At 36.4% G+C, this 26752-nt stretch overlaps 1 protein-coding gene across 4 annotated transcripts in view; it reads right to left on the bottom strand.

Moving 5' to 3' along the window:
* LOC140731181 (pre-B-cell leukemia transcription factor 3) overlaps positions 1 to 26752 on the bottom strand; it is a 199203-nt gene that overhangs the window by 7389 nt on the left and 165062 nt on the right. For 2 of the 4 annotated variants that reach the window (XM_073052622.1, XM_073052621.1), the window contains exons 4-7: positions 25447 to 25637; positions 14244 to 14379; positions 814 to 979; positions 168 to 280 (exon numbers count right to left, since the gene is read on the bottom strand). In XM_073052622.1, coding sequence (XP_072908723.1) covers positions 168 to 280; positions 814 to 979; positions 14244 to 14379; positions 25447 to 25637 — 606 coding nt within the window. The remainder of the gene's footprint in view (positions 1 to 167; positions 281 to 813; positions 980 to 14243; positions 14380 to 25446; positions 25638 to 26752) is intronic. The other 2 variants (XR_012099739.1, XM_073052623.1) reach the window with 1 other exon arrangement.

Here is a 26752-nt window from a genome sequence, read left to right as displayed (position 1 = left end):
AACGGACTCAAAACAATAATGATAATATCAAAGCAGCGAATGGATAATTTAATTAATCTGTACCTTAGGTACAGAATATTTACAGGGCTATAGGTCAGAGTAAGGCAGTTTTAATGTCTAAGCCCTACCCTGCTTCCTAGGCCCTGGTACTGGCCCATTCTTCCTACCTGTGATTGCACATTGGCTCCGACTTGGGACCCTTGGTAAGAATCCCCATTCAGATTCTGCATGTTCATGAACATGTCCCCAGAATTTGGTAGGTTAAAAGAACCAGAGGAACCTGGAAAGGAAAGAGTCAGGCACCTGAATCACAGAGGGCTTTAAATCTCTCCCCAAAGTTCTCAAAAAGAAAGAACATACAAGAGAGAAACAGAAATAAAGAAACAGACAGAAAAGAAACAGCAGCCTTTCCATCACATGAAAAGCATTATGAAAATTTCTACAGAATGAGGAGTTCCTTTTTTTAAAAAAACTTATTCTGTCAAATAATGACCTGCAAAGCCCAAACCAGTGAATTCTGAAGTGTGGGTGCAGCTTTTAGCTTGAGACACAATAAGGAGGCATCATGGGACCTACCTTATCAGGAAAAGGCAAATTATTGCTTTCAGCATCATTGCAAAGTTTTAATTTGTATTTTTAAAGCTGGGACTTACAATATGGCAATCATGGTTATTTTAAACATAAAACTGTAACATAATTTTAACAGTGCTTTTCTGAAAGAAGCTTTTTTTTTTGCTTTTATAAAATTATGCTGCCTTCTTGCAAACCAAAACTGCTAAACTTTGAACCATGTTCTGGAACCTTTCCACTTACCGGACGTGGGTGTGGTGGGGGAGTTTGCTTGGCTGTTTTGCACTGCAGCTGCAACAGCGTGTGCAGCATTTACAGCAGTTTTTGCAGCGTATAGGTTAGCTTCTTCTTGGAACTTCCCAATATTCTTCTTGTACCTGATTCGTTTATTGCCAAACCAGTTTGATACCTGAGGAGTGAAGAAAACCAACCGTCAAGAGCTCTGTCAGGTACTCAGAGGTATTATTACTCGCATTTGTCAAGCTTGGGTCCATCACAATGGAAATTTCTAACTTTTCCAGTGGGTGTCTTGACTAATTAAGCAATAATCAAAGATAGATTGCAAGTTATTAGGAATTGAAGCATGACATGAATATGCCTGTTTTTTGACAGAACAGATACTTGGGGACTTAAACATTCACCACGACATTATCGACATGATTACACTGGGAAAAAAATCCAAAAACACACAAAACATTAATAATAAAGTAGTAATTGTTGGTACATTAAATACCACCTGCCAATCAAATATTGTTACTGAGATGGATACAAAGTGCATTCTTTGCTTTGAGAAGTGGTAAGATGAGAAAGCCTAGAAATGCCATTGTTCTTTGTTTCTGGTCTGGAACAACCTGGCAACTCTACAACTTAAATCATGTTCAGTTAGATGAATATGAATAGAGTGGTGTAAATCAATAATAAATGAACTAGTGTTTTTTATTCTCCCTCTGAACAGAGTAAGATCAGAATCAGCGTTGCCAAGGCTAATCCACGTCCATTAACCTGCGAAAGGATCCTTATAAATTGGTTAGTAATCATTTGTACTCTGGCCAAAGGGGGCAAAGCTCAGATGATGCTTCATTAATATTTTCAGAGAACAAACACTACAAGGTAGCAACTGAATTTTCAATATGTTCTGAATGAATGTTGTGGGCATTACGTATTATTCACAGCACTTTACAAAAAGTAGTTTAATAACAAGTACCTGTGAAAGAATCAAAAGGCAATAACCCAGTCAGCTAGAACGAACGCTGAATGATTGAGAAACTGAGTATGAACTCATATGACAGAGTATAGACCTTAACATGTTGGTTAATCTCCAAAATGTTATTTTCCCTGTGTAGTGTAAAGTACTTTATCTTACAAATGTTGTTAATGGAATATTTCTGCAATTGTTACTGAAAGCAAGCTGCTGACCCAAGGGAGGACGGAGGACAGAGTAAATGGTCTTTATGGTGTTTAAATTTCTATCTCGTGACTTCAGCTAAAGGTTATAACTGTGTAAATGACATTGGGGGGATAAACATTAAAATCCTTTATAGTATAAGCATGACAAGCTGGTTTGCTTTTTTCTGGTAATCTACATACGGCTGAGTTCAACTACAATTTTATTTTACTGCCACTGGGCTTTAAATGGGTTATCTGAATTAAAAGAATGCACAAAAAACTGTACACAGAGGTAGAAAGAGGTGCTTGGCCAAGGGAAAGAAAGTCTGTGAGATTCGATGATTCAGAGAAGAAGCCAACTCTGGCTGTAAAATACTAAATTCCATAAATTCAGACACAAGCTCCAAGAAGATTTTGTCATTATTCAAATGGAAGTATTTTACATACTACATTTATAACATGCTCTTTTCCCAATATGGTTATTATTATTATTGAGATACAGTGAGGAATAGGCCCTTCCAGCCCTTCATGCCACACTGCCCAGCAATCCCTCCATTTAATCCTAGCCTAATCATGGGACAATTTACAATGAAAAGTAAGGATTCCTTTAAGAAAATGACTTCCAAATTGCAACTAACTATAGTAAACTACAGGTAGCCCCCCATTTTTCGAACATTCGCTTTACGACAGCTTGCTGTTACAAGAGACCTACATTAGTACCTGTTTTCGGTTGTATAAACCTCATTTAACTCATGTAAACATTTTAATAATAGCTGAATTTTTGCTAATTTCATGTGATGGGGGAATTTACAAAGTTCTTTAGACAACAATATTTATACAGAGAAAAATGGTTATTACTCAATGAATTATACAGTGTCTTGTCAAGTACAGGTTCTAATATTGTTTCGCTATGTATTCCACTAGGTTTTGCACAATGCACTGATTACATTTAGAATATAGATAATCCCACAATCAGAGTAAACAACCATTATAGCATTATGTTCTTTTTTGAAATTGTTTTCTCTAATTTTTTTGCTTCACCTCCCCTCTCATCTCTCTTTCTCTTGGATTACTAATTTCAAGAGGAAGCTTATACTTACTTAACCTAAAATTATGCTTCACAGAACCAGAAACCAGAAGTCTCACAAGACTGATCAGAAAATGACTCCCTCCAATTTTACCTCTCTCCTTGGCAAACAAGGCATCACATAACAAGAAGATTTAAAAGAAAAACACAATGGTACTTGAAATTACCAAAACACTCAAGAACATATCCACCAGTATTGCAGTGCATTCTACTTGGAAATTTCTACTGCAGAACAGTTTTTAAACCAGCAAGTTAAAACAAAACACATTATAACCAGCATAGAATTAATGTGATGCTATTTACCTTTGGTGCCATATCACAAGCTACCAGGCACTGTCAACAGATAATTACTTGGAAACATGCTACACAATCTATAAGAGTACAGCCATACTGCCATAAATCTATCATAATTATTGTGGTAATCATATTAACAGTAATTGACTATTTAATAACTAAAGTATCTGTATTGTGCAAACATTCACAGATGCACAAAGATTAAAAAAAGATACAGCAACCATTCACATTGTGTAATAAATTCCAGACTGTGCACTAAAATTTTATATCTTTAGCACATTCTAAAATATGAGGAGACTTTACACACCATCAGATTTTTTGTAGCACTCCAGTCGCCATGCTTCTTAATCTTTAATATCAAGGCAATTAAAATTAATGACCATTCATACAAACCACTGTGGGCAGTGTTTCCTTGACATCAGTTGTTTGATGAGTTTACCTTGAGGTTAACTACCGAGCAAGGTTTAATTGGAGCAAAGGAAAGAGAGGACAATCATCTGATGTTTTTTCCTCACAACTACAAAGAAAAAATGCTGGCACGCCATATACCATGAAGACTCTTTTTTTATATATTTCTCAAATGATAACCAAAAAAACTCAGACTTTTTCTCCAGGTTGAATTTGTCTGGAAGAATATAACTAGAAATCATACAATCAATAATCTGTCATGATGGAGGAAGCCCTAACAGTTTACCTGTAACAGGCCACGTTTTTACTACTATTCCTGTGATAATCGTAATATTATACTGATACCTGCCCATTTCTACTTCAACACATTCATCAGGCTTTTGCATCAATAGTAGCACAATTTTAAACTGTCAAAGTAGGTAGGATCCAAAACTCCACTGACTGCTTTCTGACTGGAAGATGAAATAATAATAGTTTGGGCCTTCATAACAAATTACTGCCGATATTGCAAAATTGAAATTGGAGACTTAGCTGTTTCCTTATACTACTAGCCCAAGTTTAAACTGGCATTACCAGATTTAACAGGCGGTTATTGCAGCATCTAGCTCATTTTGTTATAGATATAAAAATGGTAATATGACAATACAAGGATTTTGAAATTGTAGCTAAGACAGAGCCAGTCTGATTATAGATTTGGCTTTGCAGCATTCTAAGCTTACAATTATAGGGGGAAAGAACAAAACTATTTTTCGAAGACACTCTACTGTTACAAGAGATTGACCTACAAAATTCAAGAGTTACTTTGTGAATTAGCTGTGGAATGAATAACAATCAGAAAGAGTTAACTTAACATTTGAAATTAAGAATGATTTATTTGGGTATTTGTAGTCGTGAACAAGAACACCTCAGCTCTTTAGACGAAAAGGAAATGTCCATTTTACATGCCGTTGTTGGAATTCACATGTTAATTGAAAATAAGGAATGCTGAATTCTAAGACAATTCCATCCCCACCCCAATATTGTCCCCTTCATGTTTAAAGACTTATTTGGATACAGCAATATGATTCTACAGCACTGGAAACTACTTAACACTACACTGAATGGGTGTTCTTTATGTGTCATCTTTATGTGTCATCCTGGACATCATGTGGCACAAGGTTACTTAGACACAGAAAAAATGCATTCAAATCCAAAAAAAAACTGTCAAGTGCTACAACAATGGAAAGGATGCAACAAGCTGGAGGCTGACTACAATATTTCATTCCTTTCCAGCAACTGAAGAGGTACCAGAGGATTAGAGAGCTGGTAACTTTGTACCATTCTTTAAAAAAAGAGGTAGAGATAAACTGTGTTATTACAACCCAGTTATCTTCATCACAAATGCACAAAGTATTGGAATCCACTTGAAGGGACAGCGAACCCTCAGTTAGAGAGGCAAAGATTTATCAAGATGCAGCCAGCTGGGATTTGCTAAGGGAAGGTTGTGCCTATCTAATTTGTCTGAATTTTACATGGAGGTAAGAAGAGAATGGGTATCGAGTGTTTGATGTTGTCTATGCAGATCTTAGCAAGCCTTCTGACAAAGTCTCAGATGGCAGACTGATCAAACCAGTAAAAGCCCATGGGAAAGTGGTAAATTGGATCCGAAAATAGCTTAGTGGCAAGAAACAAGGCAAATGGCTGATGGGCGATATTGTGATTGGAAGCAGGCTTTGAAGTCTGTTCCTTGGTTTCCGTATTATATATTAATGTTTTAGACTCAAGTATTGGAGGCACCATATTGTAGTAGCAGTGAAGAAGAATGATTTAAACTTCAGAAAGATGATCTGGTCAGTTGGGCAGAAAAAGGCAAATGAAATTTAATCTACATAACTGCTGGGTAATGAACTTTGACAGGTACAAGATAATGCAATACACAAAATAAAAAATAGAAAATACTGGTAAGACTCAGCTGATCAGGCAGCAGCTGTGAAGAAAGGAGCAAAGTTAATGTTTCAGATCAATGATCTGTCATCAGAAACTGAAAAGTGAGAAAATAAATACGCTTTAAGTTGAAGTAGAGAGGTGAAGAAATGGAGAAAACAAAGGGTATCTCAGTAATAGGGTTGTCCAGGTGAAACTAATGTTGTTCCTATCATCTGAGAGAAGGTGATGAATGATTGTAGATCACAGCTGATCTGTCTGTAGAAATGTAGGCAGAGAAAGATGAATGAAGCCACGAAAGGGGAGAAAAACAATGCTGGAACTGTAAGATTCAAAACACATTTTTTCCTTGAAATCAGAAATAACAGAAAGTACTGGAGACAGAGCAGATCTACAGGTATGTGTGAAGGGACAAAAACTGAATAGATGTTACAGCTGGCATTTTCTATTTTTACTTCCAGCATCTGCAGTTTTTGCTCTTCAGTTGGCATTGACAATAATTGGAGGATATTGAGTGATATGCAGAAGCAATGGGACCTTTGAGTGTGTGGCAGCTCCACAAGTCAAAAAGAGTGGCTAAAAAAAGAGTGATTCTTTCCTTTATTAGATCTAGATTATAATAGCAGGGAAGTACACTAGTACGCATACAATGTTAATTTGGGCATCTCTTTTTTGATTTGTAGAGGTATGATGGGCTAAATGGCTTCATCCTGTGTTTTCTATGGTTTATAACTTCAGTAAACGACAATGCCTGAACCACCAACTTGATATCAGGCCTAACTTAACAATGCTGATTTTGTAGCTGGAACATTAGCTATCAGCGAACATTGTCATTACTCTGCCAAGCTGTCATCAGCATTTCTGGATTTGTAAGGTTTAATATGGAGACTCCAAACTTGCCATCAATGAGTCAGCCTACATCAAACACTTTTGTTGAATTACAAATAAATAAAACACACTTAGATTAATTTTAGAAATCTTAAAATAAAAGTAATAATTTCCCTAATCTAGACTACCAGAATTCTGACCTTTCTAATGCTAAATGAAAGAGAGATTAATTAACAGAAGTCTCTTTCTCTGCTAGAACAGGTGCCTACCTGAGGGCACATTTTCAGGCAAGTGACAAACGGAACAATTCAGAAGGGTCCTGTCGTGTGCACACTCTGTTAAGTGAATGACAGGAAATGAGGAAACCACGTTGGCTACCAACAGATTCAGAATCAGTGACCTGCTGTTTTCTGTAACCTTCAAATGAAAATATTTGAGAATGCTGCATTGCTATACAACAACTCTCTGGATTTCAATTTCCTGAAATTGTTACCTTTACGATTTGTTGTGTATTTATACATTCTCAAAATAAAATGGGAGAACTTGAACAGTGATGAACAAAATATATCATGACAATAAAAATTAAGTGGTAAAGTTAAATTCTTAGTCAATAACATTAGCCATACAGTAACAGCTGCACTATGAATTCTAGTTTGTTCTACTAAAAATCAGTGGAACTGAATTTCCTAAGAGCAATCACGCCCAGGCAATATGAAATTGGATGTTTACAGTAAGCAACCAAGGATGAATTTTAACCCCATGGATCCAACTAATGATAGCAATGGATTAGAGTCAGACCAGGTTAAGGGCAGTACAATTCCTTCCACAATTAGTGAACCAGCAGGATACATCACAAGCTGACAGTTTCATGATTACTTTCAGATTTTTTTTAAACAGATTCAAATTTAGTTGATGGGATCTGAACTCACATTACAGATTATTAGTCTAGGCCTCTTCAAGATAATAGCTTTACTGGCAAACAAATGAACACTTTAATACACAGTGTGATTCTGTAATACTAAAATGTTCATTCATTTGCCAGTAAAGCTGTTCAATTTATAGGCATCAGTGACCTAAATACAGCCTGACTGACAAAAAGCTCCAAATCAAACTAGAAAGCCATTTCATTCAGATTTATTACCCTTGTGATCAGAAAGGTCCAGGGATAGAGGAAAATGGGGCTCTGCTGACAATTGCAAATGCACAATTCCTTTCAAAATATCTCTTCACCCTAAGACTTGCTTGGTCACTGCAATTCTGTACTGGTGTTAAGTGAAACTGTACACTGTCTACATAGAAACAGCCTGTAGTCTTTAACCATTTATCACTGCCCGACTTTTCATTAGGCCTCAGAATTGTCTACTGTAACACAAAATGCAAGTAAAATAGTTAAACTTTTGTCATAAGTGGTAGATGCTGGAGATATGAAATAAAGACAGAACACATTGTTTAAAACTGAGGAGATCAGGCTGCAAGAGAGCAACATGGTAGCATAATGCTGTACTATGTTCTATGGTGGCTATAACAATGCTTTCCAGTACAGGCAACCCGGGTGCAATACCACTGTCTGTAAGGAGTTCATACATTCTCCCTGTGACTGCGTGGGTTTCTTACAGGTGTTCCGGTTTCCTCCCACAGTCCAAAGACATACCAGTTAGTAGGTTAATTGGTTATTGTAAATTGTAATTGTCCCATGCTTAGGCTTGGGTTAAAATCGGGGCATTTCTGGGAGGTGAAACTCGAAGGTACAGAAGGGCCTATTCCATGTTGTATCTCAATAAATAAATAAATAAATATTAATGTTTCAAACTCTTGATCTTTTATAGCTTCCATTTCTCCAGCAAGTTTTGACATTTACAAACAATTAAAATATACAGCATTTGAAATGTTAAAAAAAATTTGAATGGAAGTATAAGCTCTTATAGCTACAAGTACATAAAAACAAATAATAAACAACAAATTTCATGACATATGCCAGTGATATTAAACCTGATTCAATTAAATATAATTGCAAAAGAAACAACTTTTATTTAAGACAATATAGTTAAAGCCATTCTGAGATAGTTTCTGGAATCTTGTATACAAGTCTGACCCAGCTACCTAAAAAAGGGTATATGACTTGTGGTAGAAGGCAGATGGGGAGTATTCACCACATTGACTCCTGGGTTAGCAGATCTGTCAATGAGGTGACATTCTCAATGCAATCTCAAGGTGTGGCTGGAAAAACACTTTATTACCAATTACTGGAAACATAGGATCATCTTCTTGAACAACGAGCTACTTTCTGGAACTACTTTCCAGACTCTTCCAGATAATAGGTAGGAGTCACTCAAAAACAAATGGACCTGAAGTCAGACTGAGCAAGGCAGGAGCTGTATTAATAAACTGGATTTGTATGATAGTCTGATAACTTCATGACCATCGCTACAGATTTTGTTTTAAAAAATTAATTCAAAGTCAATTAATGGGATTTAAATGCTCACTCTAGATTTAATCTAGACCTTATGTATTATTCATGCAGCAACATAATCATCACACTACTGTAGTGAACCTTGTGAAAATGCTGATGCAATGAATCACAACAACAGATCTCAAATGAATTAAGCTGCCTTGTCTGCCTCAGGTTTAAGCTTTACACTGCCTGTTGCATGCTATATTTTTATAATTAACACTGTAGTTTTATTGTGTATTCAAATAGGATTTTTTTAAAAAATCTGTAGACCTATGCTGACAGTAACTATCAGTGCATGAAGCTATCCCTTGTAGAAAAGCTGAAATGCATTGAGAATAAGCTACCTTTGACAAAAACAATTGTACCTCCAGTATATTCTAATAAGTGTTTTAAATAGAATCTAATCTAAGAAAAGTACACCTAAAAAGCCTTTATATTAGCCTGAGTATACAAGAAGTGGATTAAAAGTAAAGAACATGTAAATTGCTGGATAAAATATAGAATTAAGGGCTAACAAATTATACTAGAGCTGTTGTGAGATGGCAGTTATTTTCAGTGCCTCCTGAAGTATAAATATTCACTGTTTCTGACACCATGCAAGACACTCATCTGCTTCTATAGAAAGCCGATGAAGTAGTTTATTTATCTACAGCCAGAACACAGCAGACATGTTAGTTTGAAGCTACTCTTAATGTAGGTCTCCCATGAACTTGAGCCGTCAGTCTATAATTTGATCAAGAATGAGGGGCACTGAATAAAGAAGCCTGTGATTCTTCTTCAAGTATAGTACTGTGCAAAGGTCTTAGGCACATATATAAGGTAGGGTGCCTAAGATACTTGCACAGTACTGTATTTGTCAACATGGAGCACTGAGACAGTGCTGTGGGACAGGTGGCAGAGGAGGAGTGCCAGGGGCAGGTGTTGGTGTGGGTGCAGACACACTCAGCCCTGAGACACCAGGCAAGGTCATTTGATTCCAAACAATTGGTTTATTGATCATTACAAAATGTCTCTCTGGTGCTTCCCACTCCCTCCCCTCTCCCTTCCCCTTTTCCCTGCCCCCTTCTCAGTCCACAATAGAGACCCCATATCAGAATTTGGTTTATCATCACTCGCGTCATTAAATTTGTTTTTTTGTGCCAGCAATAGAGTGCAATACATAAAATTACTACTGTACTGTGCAAAAGTATTAGGCAACCTAGCTATGTATGTGTGCCTAAGAACTTTGCAGTGTTGTATCTCTGCATTAGCTACTCACATTTTAATGAATATTTATTGCACTTACATAAAGGACTCCTTTCAGAGGCAATGATTCTTCTCTTTTAAAAAATTGTTCTGCTTTTTGTAGTGACTTTTGTTTGAATAAATTCTCAGTGGGTACTTAAATGCTTTTTGCACTTCATATAATTTTTATTATTTAGTTTCATTGTTTCCATTTTACCTACTGCCCACCAAACAGAAACACAAAACAGTCAAAATTCTCCACTGTTTTGTAGTTCTATTAGTAATTGCTCTAGATAAGCTACCATACTGTAGTTGGGAGCCATCCACACAGCTTATTATTGACAGGGTCTTTTATAGCTTCTTTATTAGTGAAGGAGTCATAAATAATGTGTGATACAGATGGAGTTCAGAGTTTTGGTGCTTAAAGTTTATTGGTGTTCTCTAATGATCTCTCTGCACTTGGGGTTTTCATTAATCTTAACAGTCTGTTGGTATACCTGAATCTCATGAATGCTGTACCAACTGGGAATTGAAATCTGAGGAACTCTTTGAGGTGCATGCTTAGGTGAATCCATAATGCATAAGGTAGCTACATACATACACAGGAGTGCATGATGATTGGGAGGGTTTCATGTCCGTGTGGATAGTTTGTGAGCAGGTTGTGTGTACGTGTGTGCAGTGCATCAATGAGAGGTATAGTATGTAATATACAAGCCCAGGAGAAGAGAAAAATGTGTGTGAATGTTCAGAAAATGCAATATTAACTGGAAAAAGGTAGTTATGGATGAGATCAAAGATTTGTTTTTCCCTACCAAAGCAGCTTATCCTTACAAGCCTCTCCATCAAATAAACTGTTGCTAACCACAGCTGGCAGGTTAGAGTGGCAGGGCACTGTGGGATTCTCCACCTATGATCACTTATTTGAGAGAAACATTTCTATCTTTGTTGTAATCATGCTCCTGTTTTACATTTGTAAGTATAAAAGTGTGTTTAAACTTCAGCAAGTGTAAATTTTCTGAGGAGAAAACAATTCATTAAAAACACAATCTTCATTTGGGGAAAATCAAAAGATATTTGCAGCTAACACACAAGATGTAAAATAAAACTGATCATTTCCCTTCCAGTGGGAATTTGCCCCATGTCACTTGTAGTAAATGCACATTTGTAGATATTGCTATTTGCAATATTCTGTTTTAAAAATTAAGCATCACTGGATTTTGGAAATGAAGTACAAAAATAATTGCAACAAATGTACACTTAGTGGAAAGAAGTAATGAAAATGCTTAGCAAAGCTATATTCCCATGAGAAGTAAAATCTCCATCGGAAAAGTGCTCCACCCTTTGCAAAGTGAAGTAATCGGGAATAGGAGGAACTTAATAGAACAGCATATAATGCTACAGCTAAGAGTGCTGATCCCGAGGACCAGGATGATATTAAAATCAGCAAAGTCAACCAAAATATTGATATATCTGGGAAAAGCTCATTTTATGAATACACTAGCAAGAAATACTGTACAAAAGTAATTTTAAAAGTTCATATAATGATAAGCTAGTACTTAAAAGTACTGGAGTGACAAAATTTCCAAGACATTAAATATTTTCTATTTGTCTCTGCAGAAGACAACCAATGAAAATCATTCCAGTTTGAGTGGAAATTTAAAAGTATTTAAACTCATGTCACCAAATTATAGTCCAGTCTCCAAATTACTAGACCAGTAACTTTACTACTGTGCAATGGTCTTGAGATAAGGACCCAGACTTCAGGACTGAGATCAGAAGCAGTTTATTCACAAGCAGGGCTAAAAGTCATTAGAAGTCTGTGACTGGCCATATTGACTGACCATATTCAAGACCGCAAGTGTCAGGGATTTTTCAATTTCACTGGAATCCGCAGATAAGCTTCGGGTAGGAATGTGATGATCTTACTAAATACAATAGGCTCAAATGATTCTTCACCCAGTCCCGTGTCTCACTTTCTTTCACATTGAACATGTGTTTAAACTTTCTCCACTTACACAACAGAATCCAAGATGTTGTTCTATTTAACAATATATGGATAATTTCTTTACAGAAATCAATACCTTCACATACAGAGACTTATAACCGAAGACAATGACATACACACCAGTTAACAAGAGATTATTTTAAAAGGAATAGATTAAAAATTTGTGTAGTCTCTTTCAAGTCTGCTTCCACCCTTAAGAATTACAAAGCAAATGCACAAGTTACTGTTTGAGCAACTTTGTTCTTTCCATCAAACTGAACAAGAAGTTTTATTCTTTATCTGATCGACTTTTTTTTTGCCAAAACATTGGTGAAACCAGCTCCAATATTCAATTTAGTCAATTTCAGATTTGCAAAAAGTTACACAATTTATATTAATGATTCAGCTGTATTAATTTCTAGGAAATATTTGCTCTAACAAAATATTCATCAATAGCATTTAGTTTAAGCAGGTAACATCTTAATCAGCAGATGGTTCTATCAGCAGAATAGTACCACAGTCTGAACCCACTTTTAAAACTCTTTCTTGCAAAAGAATAGCATATGGACTAAACCAAATACATAGCACAATTTCACATCATTTCTATTAAGCAAATACACAAGATTAATGAATAAAATTTAATAGAAATGGCTTATTCAGTCAGCAGAAATTAACTTTTCAGTACATCTTTTACAGATGATTCTTTCAAACCTCAGTTGAAACAATTGGAATAATATTAATTAATTAGTTAACCTCAAGCTGGTTTCTAATTATGCTTCTGAAAGTTCCTCTGGAGGTTAAGTCGATCATTATGTCAAAAATAGAACAGAAGCCATGAATAGTTAAAGCACAATCCATTTAACCCTCAGCCACATTATGATAAATATATTATGAGCTGTAATATTGATATGCAAGACTCAGTAGTCCAGGATCACTGTTTATGTCACCTTAACCAATGCATTCTATCACTGAGCTTAGAAGCAAACTCAATACTCTTGACACCTAGCAAACACCTTGATAGGTATAAATAGAGTAGCTGTCATCGCTAGTTGTAAAATATGATATACATGTCCATAAGTGAAGCTGACTGGCTAACGCACAAGCAAAACGTCACAAGTGAACTATGGTCAGTCTTGCAAGTGGGAACACAGATCATGCTTCCCAGATGCCTCTGACCTACTGTACATGAATTATAATATCAGGTCTCTTTAAATTATTTTAATTTGGTCATGTAATTTAAAGATAAAATTTTAAATGGAGATTTTTAAAGGAAATGACTTCCTTAATCAATGAATTTTCAAATATGACAGCACGCCACTGCATTGAAAATCTCCTAAACAGGAATTATTAAATTCCCATTGCAGTTTGACAATAAAATAATTTACCAGGGTCACAAAACAAACATGAACCTTACACGTCTCAGTACAAACAAGGAAGAAGAGAAACTAATTATTGTCTAGGTACAATATGGAACAAATACACTTCTTGCCTAAGTGGAGCAAGTCTGAGACTTGCTTATATTCAGTGATTGGGTTTTCAGAGAATTGTAAAGACTTTTAACCCTGCTTATGAATAAACTCCTCCTGAACTTAGTCCTGAAGTTAGAAGCATAACCTGTGCCAGCAATGACATGATTACATGCTGCAATGTAAAATGAAAATCTTGATCTAAACAGTAAATATTTCTATCCAGTTATACAATTGTACTACATTGCTAATTTAAACTTAATGGAAATTTAATTCAAGGGTTGCTTAAATAGCCAGTCACTGTACAACTTTACAACTTCTTGTGCTTCATAATTACTCATTTGAAGAAACCTGTTAATTCAGTATCATTCACAAATTTACATATTTTTAATCTAATTAAACATTATATAAAATCAGACAATGAAAGAAATGGCGCAGCAACCATTAATTTTGCAGAAATCGTCAACTGTATAGCCAATTCATGTTAACTTAGGTGAACCCGAAGTTTCACAGTGAACAAAGGTTTGAAACCAGCTTTTCCAATTTACTTTTAATATTTTTAAATTTGAGCAGACACATTTCTTTGGAATAAATTCAAAAATTGTGGATGGTCCTTCTTACTTGTGATACTGTGATGCTGCATTTCTTTGCCAGCTCTTCTTTGGCTTCTTCACTGGGATATGGATTGCTGAGATGGGAGTAAAAATACTCATTCAAGACTTCTGTTGCTTGTTTGCTGAAATTACGTCGTTTCCGTCTGAAAACATTAAAGGGAGATTTAAATTTTTCTTCTAATGACATTAAGCAATTGCATTTTAATTTGACATCTTTATACCTTTCATCAAACAAATAAAATGATTAATCTTGAATTAAATTAATATTTGAATACATTATTTAAAAGGATATGGCATTTTCCCCTCATTGTGGTCAAATACCACAAAAATAAAATCAACAGTCATATTCAAAGTTTTAAAATATGCTTCATTCACTGGAGGACCAAAACTACAGTGATTTAAAAGCAACAAAATAAAGTCTAATGATCAAGTCAGCACTTCATGTGTCTGATAATGTTCCATTCACAAAGACAGCTTTACCCTTTTTAAATTCTGCAAGCAGCATTGGTCCTGGCAGTAACTTTTATGACAGAGTCTTAACCAAAAAGACAATGTGCCTGTGGAGAGAGTTGTTCTTGTGCTCTTCAGAATTGATTTTGCAGTGCTTCTGGGGAGATTGGACTGAGGACAACTCTACTTTCTCCGTGATGCTTAACATTGTATTAACCCCACATAGCTCTGCCCTTTTGGTTTCTCTGCAGTGTTACAACGGATTCTCACTCCAGCACAGCACAATGCATCTCCCCAGGGTGCCATTCATCTCCCTTTTGTGCGACCATTCTCATTTTCTTGTTTACACACTATTCCTTTCAAATAAATCATTTTTTAAAAATGCACATCTGCTCAATTTAAGTTGTATAAAGGAATCCAAATTCTCTAAAGGCATTTTCCAACTGTTTATAATTATTTCAATTTACCACACCTGCTGATAAACTGGCTGCCAGTGAAATTATTCAGTTTGTTTCAGCCTCTAAGTCTTTACAGGTGCAAGTTGTACTTAGAGAATGTGCACATACAGCAAACCAACAGAGATCATGGTTGGTATTTGAATCATGGCTATAATATTATGATATTTTAAAAAGATATATGTTTGTAATGGTGATTGTAATATTATTCTCCATGTTTTGTCCACAATGTTAAGTAATAAATAGCCAACATCTCCACTATCACAGCACTGCTACAAAGTGTTTGTGGTGAATATGGTAAGGATGAAAATGTAACAATGAAAAGATATACAAATTTAACATCAGTTTATGAAACAATACACTGTCAAATCAAAACAATCTCCATGTACAAAAGTACAGTCTCTTCCCAATCACCTTATACAAGTAACTTAAATAGAGCAGAGCGCAAAATGAACACACACAGAATGATTGGACTATATGGGTGGGCAAGCATGTTGTGCGTTACATGCATCTCTTTTGCGGTTGAAAACCCTTGCACCAATTTTATAATCTGTCAAATTTACATTCAATACACAAAATATCTACAGGAATGTTTTTATTAACTGCAGTTGCATGCTATTCTATCCTCTTGATAGCCGAAGGTTTGGGTTATTTTATCCAATTCTTGACCGAGTGGCATGCTCATCCATCAATTTTAATCGTACACTGAAAACCTGCATGGAACCCAATCTGAGCTTTCAAAAGCTAAAGACATTTGTGACACTTGAGAGGAAGCATCTGAATTCAAATCAGGGACCACTAGAGTGAACGTATAATATTTCGTCATTTGGAAAAAGGATGTTTTGTTCAGAGGTTGCATTCTCCTCTTCTCTTAAGCCTTCCTTCAATCAGAGGAAGTGCATGTGGATTGCGTCCAGTGAGTAAGAAAAGGTTTGTATCTGCTTTAACAACAATGTGGTTTTACTGAGAGAATTATCCCCATTGAGTGAGGAGATTGTGAGTTCAATTCCCACTGCAGGACTTCAGCATAATCTCGTCTGATGTCTGAAAGGTGCTGTCAGGTGCTGTAGACTTGAGCATTGACTGCTTCCTCAAGTGAGTGCAGAAGGTTCCCAATGCACTTTCCTGTACTGCAAGATAATTTTTCTCTACCCTATCAGACACCAATTATAAGCCATCTAGCCCTTACTCTCACTTTTGCTTGTGCAATCATTTACACAAATTTAGATTAAAAAGGTCAATTACTTCAAAAGTAATTCAATACCTGTAAACCACCAGCAAAAAAATATAGAACAACACAAGAACAGGCCTTTTGGCTCACAATTTCTGACCACGAAGCCAATTTAAATTGCACATCATGTTCGACACCCCTCTTTTCCCTGTCTGTTAAGTGCTTGTTTAAATGCCTTCTAAATGTTGCCATCATATCTGCTTCAGCCACCTGCCCTGGTAGTGCACTCCAGACACCTTCTCTGTAAAACAAATTGCCTTATAAATCTCCTTTAAACATTTCCCCTCTCATCTTAAAGCTACACTTTCTAAAATATAACATTTCAATATATGTAGGCCCTTAGGGCATGAAAATTGTTGCTTTTTGAACAACTTTTTTTGATACTGCTCATAAATTTGAAACTAAAAGTCAAGCTAGAGCTGTTACTCAATTTAGAGGTTTACTTTTACCAAGATACATCCTTATTTCATGCTGTTGTCAATGTTCTTTTGATCTCACATATTCCCTTCTCTGTTCATACCACTATGCAACATGAAGTTGATTTTAGATGGAAACCATAAGCATTAGATAAATGTAATATTTAACATAGCTTCTCTTTTCTAATATAAAACCTATTAAAACAGAGCCTATTTCAAAACCAAAAAACATATCCTCAAGTCACATTTATTGGTCAAATGCATCACTTGGCCCTTCTCCAGTGCAGTTTGTAGAGATACTACTATGCAGAGAAATTCATCCTTGATCAGTAGTAGTAAAAGAATTACAAAGTAGTGTCTATACTTCCAAAATTTATTCTATAGAGTATAATGCACTGACGTGCTTACACAGTCCTCACGATCATGGAGGGGTTGAGCCATCATCATTTATATTTTAGTTGGATAGTAGGTGATTTAGCTTTCTTTTACCTTTCCTTTATTCTAGTTAAATAATTTTGATATATACTTTCAAAATAAATAATGCAAACACTAATGAGGCTCAATTCCAAAATAAATGCTCTACAGATCTTGTGCAAAGGGAAGACTTACCAAAAAAAATCTAAATGGACTGAAGCAGCCCAGAATTAAAAATACAAGCAACAAGTTCAGAATATAATTAACATGGTTCATATGAAACAAGGTTTATAATAAATACATTTTATTAAAATTCTCCAATAGAATGGTTAATCTACAATGTGGTAATTGTGTTTTTTTTATTGTACTGCTGTAAATTATGTACTATGCAAAGCTGGCTTTAGAAATTGCAGTTTAGTGCTTAATGCTGCATTTATGCAGTAGCTCCTGGTCTCAGATTGTTGGCTTTAGTATCAGTTCCTATTTACGCTGCTTGACTGGAACTCCAATTCTCTTGCCCAGGAGAGAGCTTGGTGAATGCTTGGTTACACGCCTGCACAGAGCTCCTCTCCTAGGAGTTAACATTTAAATGTTTAGAGACTGCGGATGGTAGTGCCTGCACTCTATGAACACTTAAATTAACTCCAGGTAGCTTTATGATGTGCCCTTGAGATCCAAGGACTCCCATGGGTGACTTTTTAAAAACTATTTTAGCAGCATACTGGAATTCTAATATGTGCACCCTAAGATAGCCATTTTAATTAGTTCACCACAGTGGTAATATAAACACAGTTTTTAAAGCAAGCACAGTGTAAAAATATTTAATTTTTTAATTATTATGATTATTGTCAAATTCTCTGAGAAAAGGTCACATGGATGACGTTGAAACTTATTTTTTCTTGCCAAGCAATCGGCTGCTACAGAACAGGGAGACTGCATATTCAGCTTATTCAAGAACATGTGGCAACTATCTACTTTTTTTTCTTACTCTTTTGAGAGATAATTAGAACTAACTTCATGTTGTTCAGCATCCAAATTGTTAGAATTTACTGAAATCTGCAAAGCTTGAAGGAACTAATTACAATGAAACAAGCTCATCGACAATTAACATTTTAGATCACTACACAATTTCCAGGGTTGTTTAAATCAATAGAATTTTACAGGTACTAATCAAAAAAGGAGAAATTAATGTAATTCAGTGGATCAAGAATCCAAGAGTTTTCCAACAATAATACTCGTATTCAGTTTCTTACTGTCCTTCCCTTTCTCTGTATTTATTAGCAAAAATACAAATTAATATCATGTTGCTGAAATTCCAAGACAATCTTTTTAAGTTACTAAGTTCTAAAGAATATATTCCACTCAAACTCTCCAGAATACTGAATTACACCAGGGAGCGTAGACATCACATGGACACAATTTCTAGCAGTCTGTAAAGGGCTGCTGACAGGAACAGCTCATTGTTCGAATATATCGGGGTTGAGGAAAATAGTGCTAAATTTACTATTTGAAAATCATTCAAATGAACAATTCATGAAGGTCACATTAGAAAACCAGGATTATACAGGGAAAAAGCTCTCTTGCCAGTGTAATGAAGAACAAGCAGATTTCACACAACCATGTGATGACAAGCTTCTTCAGGTCTGAATCACAATTTCCTATTTTGTAAAATATTTAAATCAGTTAAGTAATCAGGCAAGACGCTTCATGGAAGTGAACAAATATCGGCATTGAAATAAATTTTGGAAAATATTTGGGCAGATGACCGAAAGATTGATCAAAGATTTATTTATTGAGCTCAAATGAGTAAGGAGAAGTATGGAGAAAGGGTTTAGGGAAGGGAATTCTAAAGCTCATGACCTTGGCAACCAGTAGAAAGTATCTATTGCAGAGAAATTATATTATGTTGAAAATCATTAAGAGATCAGAATTAGAGGTGTGTACTTTGCTCAAGAGTGTTTAGGGAGGAGGCTTAGATGCAGAGGCAAGACAACATGGAGATTTGAAAACAAGGGGCAAGTGTTAACTAAGAATAAATTTAAGATCAACAAACACAATGTGGTGATTTGGAGATTGAGAATCAGTAGAAAGAGAATCAAAGGTCAGTAAGATGAAAGAGCTGATTGTGATCTTCAGGAAGGGTAAGACAAAGGAACACATATCAATCCTCACAGAGGGATCAGAAGTGGAGACAGTGAGCAGTTTCAAGTTCCTGGGTGTCAAGATCTCTGAGGATCTAACCTCGTCTCAACATTATGATGTAGTTATAAAGAAGGCAAGACAGCAGCCGTACTTTATTAGGAGTTTGAAGAGATTTGGCATGTGAACAAATATACTTAAAAACTTCTATAGTTGTACCATGGAGAGCAATCTGACAGGCTGCATCACTGTCTGGTATGGAGGGGCTACTGCACAGGACTGAAAGAAGCTGCAGAGGGTTGTAAATCTAACCAGCTCATCTTGAGTAATAGCCTACAAAGTACCCAGGACATCTTCAGGGAGCGGTGTCTCAGAAAGGGCCTCCAGCACCCAGGGCATGCCCTTTTCTCACTGTTACCATCAGGTAGGAGGTACAGAAGCCTGAAGGCACGCACTCAGTGATTCAGGACAGCTTCTTTCCCTCTACCATCTGATTCCTAAATGGACCTTGAACCCTTGGACACTACCTCACTGTTTAAAGTATACAGTATTTCTGTTTTTGCACATTAACAAAAATCTATTCCATATACATACATATACTGTCACTGATTTACTTATTTATTATGATTTTGTTTTTTCTCTCTTCTATATTATGTATTGCATTGAACTGCTGCTGCTAAGTTAACAAATTTCATGTCACACATGCTGATGATAATAAACCTGATTCTGATTCTGAGATATAAAGTAAATCAGTAATAAGAGTTAAGTGAAAGCTTCAGAAGATTTGGTTACATTGTCACAATACTTTTTAGATTGTGATCAAGTGACCACCTCAGAGTTTTACATAGTGAATTGCATACGCTCCACCACTGCAGGGTCACAAACTTGAAGTTCTAAACAAATTCTAACAAACATGTTTGGTAATTTTAGTGCATAATCTTCCTGGAGCTTCATGATCTCAAGGAAATCCTGGAGTCTCTATGCAGGAAAAAGTCAAGGCCCACTCAACCTGTCAAATGTGTTAAGAGCTACAGATAGGGCAAAATCAGTAATATTTACAATAAGCAGAATTGTATTTGATATTTTATAGATGTCATAGGATTTTATGCAAACTAAGGCAAGAGCAGTTAGCACTACTGCCCCAAAGCTTCAAGAAGCTAGGTTCAACACTAACCTCAAGTGCTCCGTGTGCCAGGAGATTTAAATCTTTTGGAAGAATCTTTTGATCACCACTGTGTGCACATACACCCTTGTAACTACATGGGTTTCTCTCAAGTGTTTTTGTTTTCTCCTACAACCTGAAGATATACTGGTGGGTTAGTTTGCTACTGTTAAAATTATCCCATAGTGTAATTAAATGGTATAAGGAATCAAGGGAGAATTGATGGTACCACAGAAGAGACAAAGTTGCAGGAGTATAAAGAAATGATAGAGCAAGTAAGACTGGGACTGATGAGATTGCTCTGTTAAAACTTGGTATGAACTCAGTGGGCTGAATAACCACTTTCTGCTTCATAGTGAATTAAATGACTACCGGTACATCTTTTTGAGAATCATGGGTTATACTTACTTGTATTTGTTTAATTCATAAGTGACTTGTTTGGGCTGTTTTGGTAACTGCTGACTTCAACACAGAGTAAAATGATGTAGGATGTGCCAATGGGATAATGCTACTCAATGCAATCTGCTGGTCTACAGTCCATCTGAACATTATAGATCAAGGATACAGAACCTCTGTAACGATGCCCAGAACATGCCATGGTTGGAACAGTATCTTGAAGATAATTTTATGGTGAGTCATTTGGTTTGGGTTTATTATAAACTGTAGTACCCCTTAATTTTTTTTAAACACAGGATCTAGCACTATTATCAAAGAACAGGAATAAACAGGATATTCCACATGATTTAAATTTGGGCATAAAATACATAGAGATTTTGGGAAAGGTGTCTAATATGCCAGCTGATAAATAATCTTTTGGAAGACACACAAACGCATCACTGGAGTATAGTGGATGCCTTCCCCACTCTGGCCAATATCATGAGTCCATGCCAGAAACTATGAGAAGAGGTTCAATTGCTAACAAGCAGTTCAGTTTACTGCCATATATGTTTGAATGCCAGTAAAGAAAAAGGTCATTTCTCCTAGATTTTTTAAATTCTATTTGTTACATTAGTTATGGACAAATTTATTTTCAGAACAGAATCACAGCAAGGATGTTCTTGCAGAAGCACACAAGGAACACCTTTCAACACTATGAGGTGAGATTTATTTATTCCCAACAGCTCCATTGTACTGTGAATGAGCCAACAACCATACAAGTCTTTACCACTCTGAAAACAATTGGAAAAAGTATTGGGAAAGCTTTAAGAGGTCACAAGCAAATAATTTCATAGTGAAAGTACTTCACAATGAATGCATGGGTTTTTGATAAGATTCCCACTTGTTTTCGTCGTTGAGCATGGAGTCTTTCCAACCAGTTTTCCAAGTCAGTTAAAAATATCAGTCATAACATGTAAATATGAGGAAATCTGCAGATACTAGAAATTCAAGCAACACACACATAATGCTGCTGGAAAGCAGCAGGCCAGGCAGCATCTATAGGAAGAAGTACAGTCGGCGTTTCGGGCCGAGACCTGACAAAGGGTCTTGGCCCGAAACGTCGACTGTACTTCTTCCTATAGATGCTGCCTGACCTGCTGCTTTCCAGCAGCATTTTGCGTGTGTTGCTTATTATAACATGTGATGTTTATAGTCCAGAAGAACTCTGTACACTGTTTCTGCTCCCTGGTCTATCCTATTACTTGGTTTACCTATCCTCTTTTCCATCTCCAGCAAAATCCATGAGGTTTGTTTGCAAAACTGGAGGAAGGTAAAAGTGGGAATCCCTCGGTAGAAGGGTGGGTGAAGCAAACAACATCTCGGGAAGAGATTCAGCACACCAGCTATACAAGAGTCAAAGAGCAAAGTGGCACAGAAAAAGGTCCTTTAGCTCAGCACACCCATGTTAAATATCAAGTACAGTACTCATCTAAACCATTTCCTTTTTTCAGCACTTGGCCAATAGTCTTCTATGCTTTAGAGGTTCAAGTGCCATTGAGATGCTTCTTAAATATCAAGAGAATACTAATCCCCGCTGCCCCTTCACGCATTTGTTTCAAACTCCAACTACCCTCTGCATTTAAAAGTTTTTCTTCAGATCCCCTCTAAACATCATATCCCTTACCTTAATCCTATTCTCTTGGATTTTAGACACCTCAGCCAAGGAGAATAGTTTCTTGGTACCTAAGCCCCTCCTAATTAAGCCATTATCCTCCTCCACTTTTAGGAACCCATCCTATTCAGTCTTCTTTCGTCACTGAAACACTCCATTCAAGTGACTCTCCTCAGCATTCTCTCCTGTGCAAACACACTTTTTCCTGTACTGTAGCTACCAGTACTCAAGCAATAGTCCCGGTGAGGCCTAATGAATGGTTTATGTTATTGAAACATATGGAACATGGACACCAGAGGTCCATGAGCCAGGCCTCATCAGGGATCAGAAGTGGAGAGGGTCAGCAACTTTAAATACCTCGGAGTTATCATTTCAGAGGATCTGTCCTGAATTCAGCATGAAAGTGCCATTACAAAGAAAGCATGGCAGGACTTCTACTTTCTTAAAAGTTTGTGAAGATTTGCCATATCATCTAAAAGTTTGACAAACTGTTGTGGAGAGCGTATCAAGCATTGCAGCCTGGTATGGAAACACCAATGCCCTTGAATAGAAAAACCTACAAAAAGTAGTGGATACAGCACAGTACATCACAGGTAAAACACTGTTGAGCACATCTACACAGAGCGCTGTCGAAGGAAAGTAGCATCCATCATCAAGGACCTGCACCATTCAGGCCATGCTCTCTTCTCGCTACTGCCATCAAGAAAGACCCACACCACACCACCAGGTTCAGAAGAAGTTGCTACCCCTCAACCATCAGGCTCTTGAACCAGAGGGGATAATTTCACTGAACTTCACTCACCCCATCACTGAACTGCTCCCACAACCTATGGACTCACCTTCAAGGACTCTTCATCTTATGCTCTCAATAATTATTGCTTATTTATTTACTTTTTATTATTACTATTTTTGTATTTGCACAGTTTGCTGTCTTTTGTACATTGGTTATCTGCCCTGTTGGTGCGATCTCTCATTGATTCTATTATGGTTATTTGACTAATTGAGAATGCAAGAAAGAGAATGAATCGCAGGGTTGTATATGGTAACATGTGTACTTTGATAATAAATTTGCTTTGAACTTTGTACATCCCAACTTCTATATCCTATGTTCCAGCACGTACTTGATATGCCTTCTAAACACTTTTAGCATCCAGAGTACTTCTTCACCCACCTTAAGAAAATTGCAATAGCAAAAGTCAACGTGGATTAGCTTGCAGGTTGTTAGGTTACTGGGCCATTCCAAATTGCCTCTCAGTTTGTAGGTCAATAGTAAAATCCAGAGGGGGCTAAAATTGACAAGATTATGGGGCGATTTCATTGATAATAGTGTAGGATTACACTATTTCCAATTTAATCTCCCCCACATTCCCAATCCTGATGGTCAAAACTGACTCAGTGGGCCAAGTGACCTGTGTCTGTGCTGAAATAATTGCATTTTCATAATTGATCCAGAAAATTGGTTTAACACCTTCAAATTAAAATAATTATCTAAAATGATGAACATACAAATTGCTTTTCAATAATGGAAATTAAGAAGCATTCTTCAAATTTTTTTTTTTATTATTGAGATACAGTGAGGAATAGGCCCTTCCAGCCCTTCGTGCCAAGCCGCCCAGCAATTCCTCCATTTAATCCTAGCCTAATCATGGGACAATTTACAATGACCAATTGTCCTATCAACTGGTACATCTTTGGATTGTGGGAGGAAACCGGAGCACCTGGAGAAAATCCACGTGGTCACAGGGAGATTGTACAAACTCTTCAGGCAGCAACTGGAATCTTGATGTCGAACGTGTACATTTATGTACTTTAAGGATTCCTTTAAGAAAATGACTTCCAAATTGCAACAAACTACAGAAAACTACACGTGGCCCCCATTTTTCGAACGTTCGCTTTATGACAGCTCACTGCTACAAAAGACCTACATTAGTACCCGTTTTCGCTAACTAGAGGAATTTTGCTTTTACGAAAAAAAAGACGCCTGCTTTATACATGTTTACCCTGAGAAAAAGACTATCATGACCGTGAAGCCTTGTGCGGGCAGTTGTGTGCGCATGTGTGTACGTATGTAGGCATGTATGTGTGCATGTGTGTACGTGCCGATTTTTTTTCTCCAAATTGATTTTGGCTCGCTGTCTTCCGTTTCTGATAAGTGAAACTACATCATACATACAATATTACTACTTTATATAGGCTGTTTATTTATCATATCATTCCTGCTTTTACTATATGTTCATGTTATTTTAGGTTTTATGTGTTATTTGGTAGATTTGGAAGGTTATTTTTCAGGTCTGGGAACGCTCAAAAATGTTTCCCATATTAATTAATGGTAACTGCTTCTTCGCTTTACGACGTTTCGGCTTACAAACGATTTCACAGGAACGCTCTGCCTTTGGATAGCGGGGGAGCCTGTATTCTTGATTCAGTTCTTCTAAGCTTTCTTTTCTTGGTGGTTTCTGTTTTCTGGTTTACAGGACATGTTGCATTGTTTAGAATCAATTCCATAAAGGTAGACTCTGATCTTGCTGGTTGTACATTTACAAATGATATAAATTTTAGGCAGTATACATAGATGAAAGTGTTGGCAGACATCTACAATAACAGATGTCCATCCAATAAACAATAGCAAAAGATATGAGCACAGCAGGTCAGAAACTATCTTCACACTAAGATATTGTGCTATGTTAACAGTGTTAAGACCATAATCCAGCACATAATGTCTAGAGGACATACATTAAGTTTTGGATACCACAAACCTCAGTATGTTTGGTAAGTTAATCTTTGGGACTGATCTTAGTTATACATGACTAATATGTCACAAACCAGTCCACATGCATATTATAATTTTATAATTATACACTTCAATGATGTGTAGTCTATGAGAAAGAAATACCTGGCATCAAGAAATCTTGACCGTAAGATCATAACTGCTTCGCATGTGCTCTGCTTTAACTGCATTTGGATTGAACTGAACTTTCGATGGATGATGTTGACCATCCTTTCGATCTCCTTTGGTGAAATGGGGCGTGTCCTACTCTGTTCTCGTAGAAGGTTCATCACATGTGTAGTGAATTCGTTACATGCCTATAACAGAAAGAGTATACAAGTTAAGTGATTGTTTCAATGTCCTGCCAAAATACATCAATTATAGTTGCAGATGTTTTCTTTATGATACAATGGGATTTAAAATAAGCTGCTGGCTGAAAATGTATCCCATTGTACACTGCTGTGATGCTCTACTGATATTTGTAGAGTTGCTCTACTACTATTAACCAAGGTTAAATTGGAATTAGATCTGGTTTATTATTGTCACATATACTGATATACAGTGAAAAGCTTGACTTATACACTATTCATACATAACTGTTCATTACACAGTGCACTGAGGTAGAACAAGGTAAAACAATAAGAATGCAGAATAAAGTATAACAACTGCAGAGAAAGTGCAGTGCAGGTAAAACAAAGTACAAGATCAAAGAGATAGAATAAGAGGTCAAAATTCCATCTCATCATATCAGGGAGCCTTTTAATATTTTTTTAACAGTGGGGTAGAAGCTGCCCTTGAGCTCGGTGGTACATGCTTTCAGGCTTTTGTATCTTCTGCCTAATGGAAGAGGGGTGAAGATACACAAGCCTAATCCTTGCAATGGGAAGAGGATTTGGCTGTATTGCTGTTTGCAAGGCCCCAAGATCATACTTTGATGTTTTCTTATTTTGTCCTCCAGCTAGTTTATCTCCTGCCACTTAGTACAGGATATTTAAATACATATTTTGTTCATTTGTCACACCAAATTTCCCTCTTTAAATTGCTAAATTCAAATTAAGGCAATTCTATAACAACTTTATGCAAATCAGATGTAGACATCGATTTTATTAATCAGAACAAAAATAACTCACAATGGCTATTTTAACATTGATCAGAAGTGGGACTTCTAAGCAGCGATTTCTTTTATTCTAATATCACTGTCAAAATTTCAGCAGAGCTATTTTGTTGTTAATTTGTATAAAAAGGCATCTGAAAATTCAAATAAAAGGATACAAAGAAAAGAAGTATCTCTGATGTAACCAACAGAGATTTTCCTAATTCATTTGATACCACAAGTAACACTGAGTATGGGATAACACCCTGAAGGCTTTGGCAGTGCAGTCCTCAGAAGGATACAACCAATTTTGTACATTATCACAAAAATACATGACAG

This window comes from Hemitrygon akajei, chromosome 7, assembly GCF_048418815.1.
Source record: "Hemitrygon akajei chromosome 7, sHemAka1.3, whole genome shotgun sequence".
NCBI classification, from domain to species: domain Eukaryota; kingdom Metazoa; phylum Chordata; class Chondrichthyes; order Myliobatiformes; family Dasyatidae; genus Hemitrygon; species Hemitrygon akajei.
The sequence above is the reverse complement of the archived record's forward strand: the minus strand, read 5'-3'. Positions and strand labels throughout refer to the sequence as shown.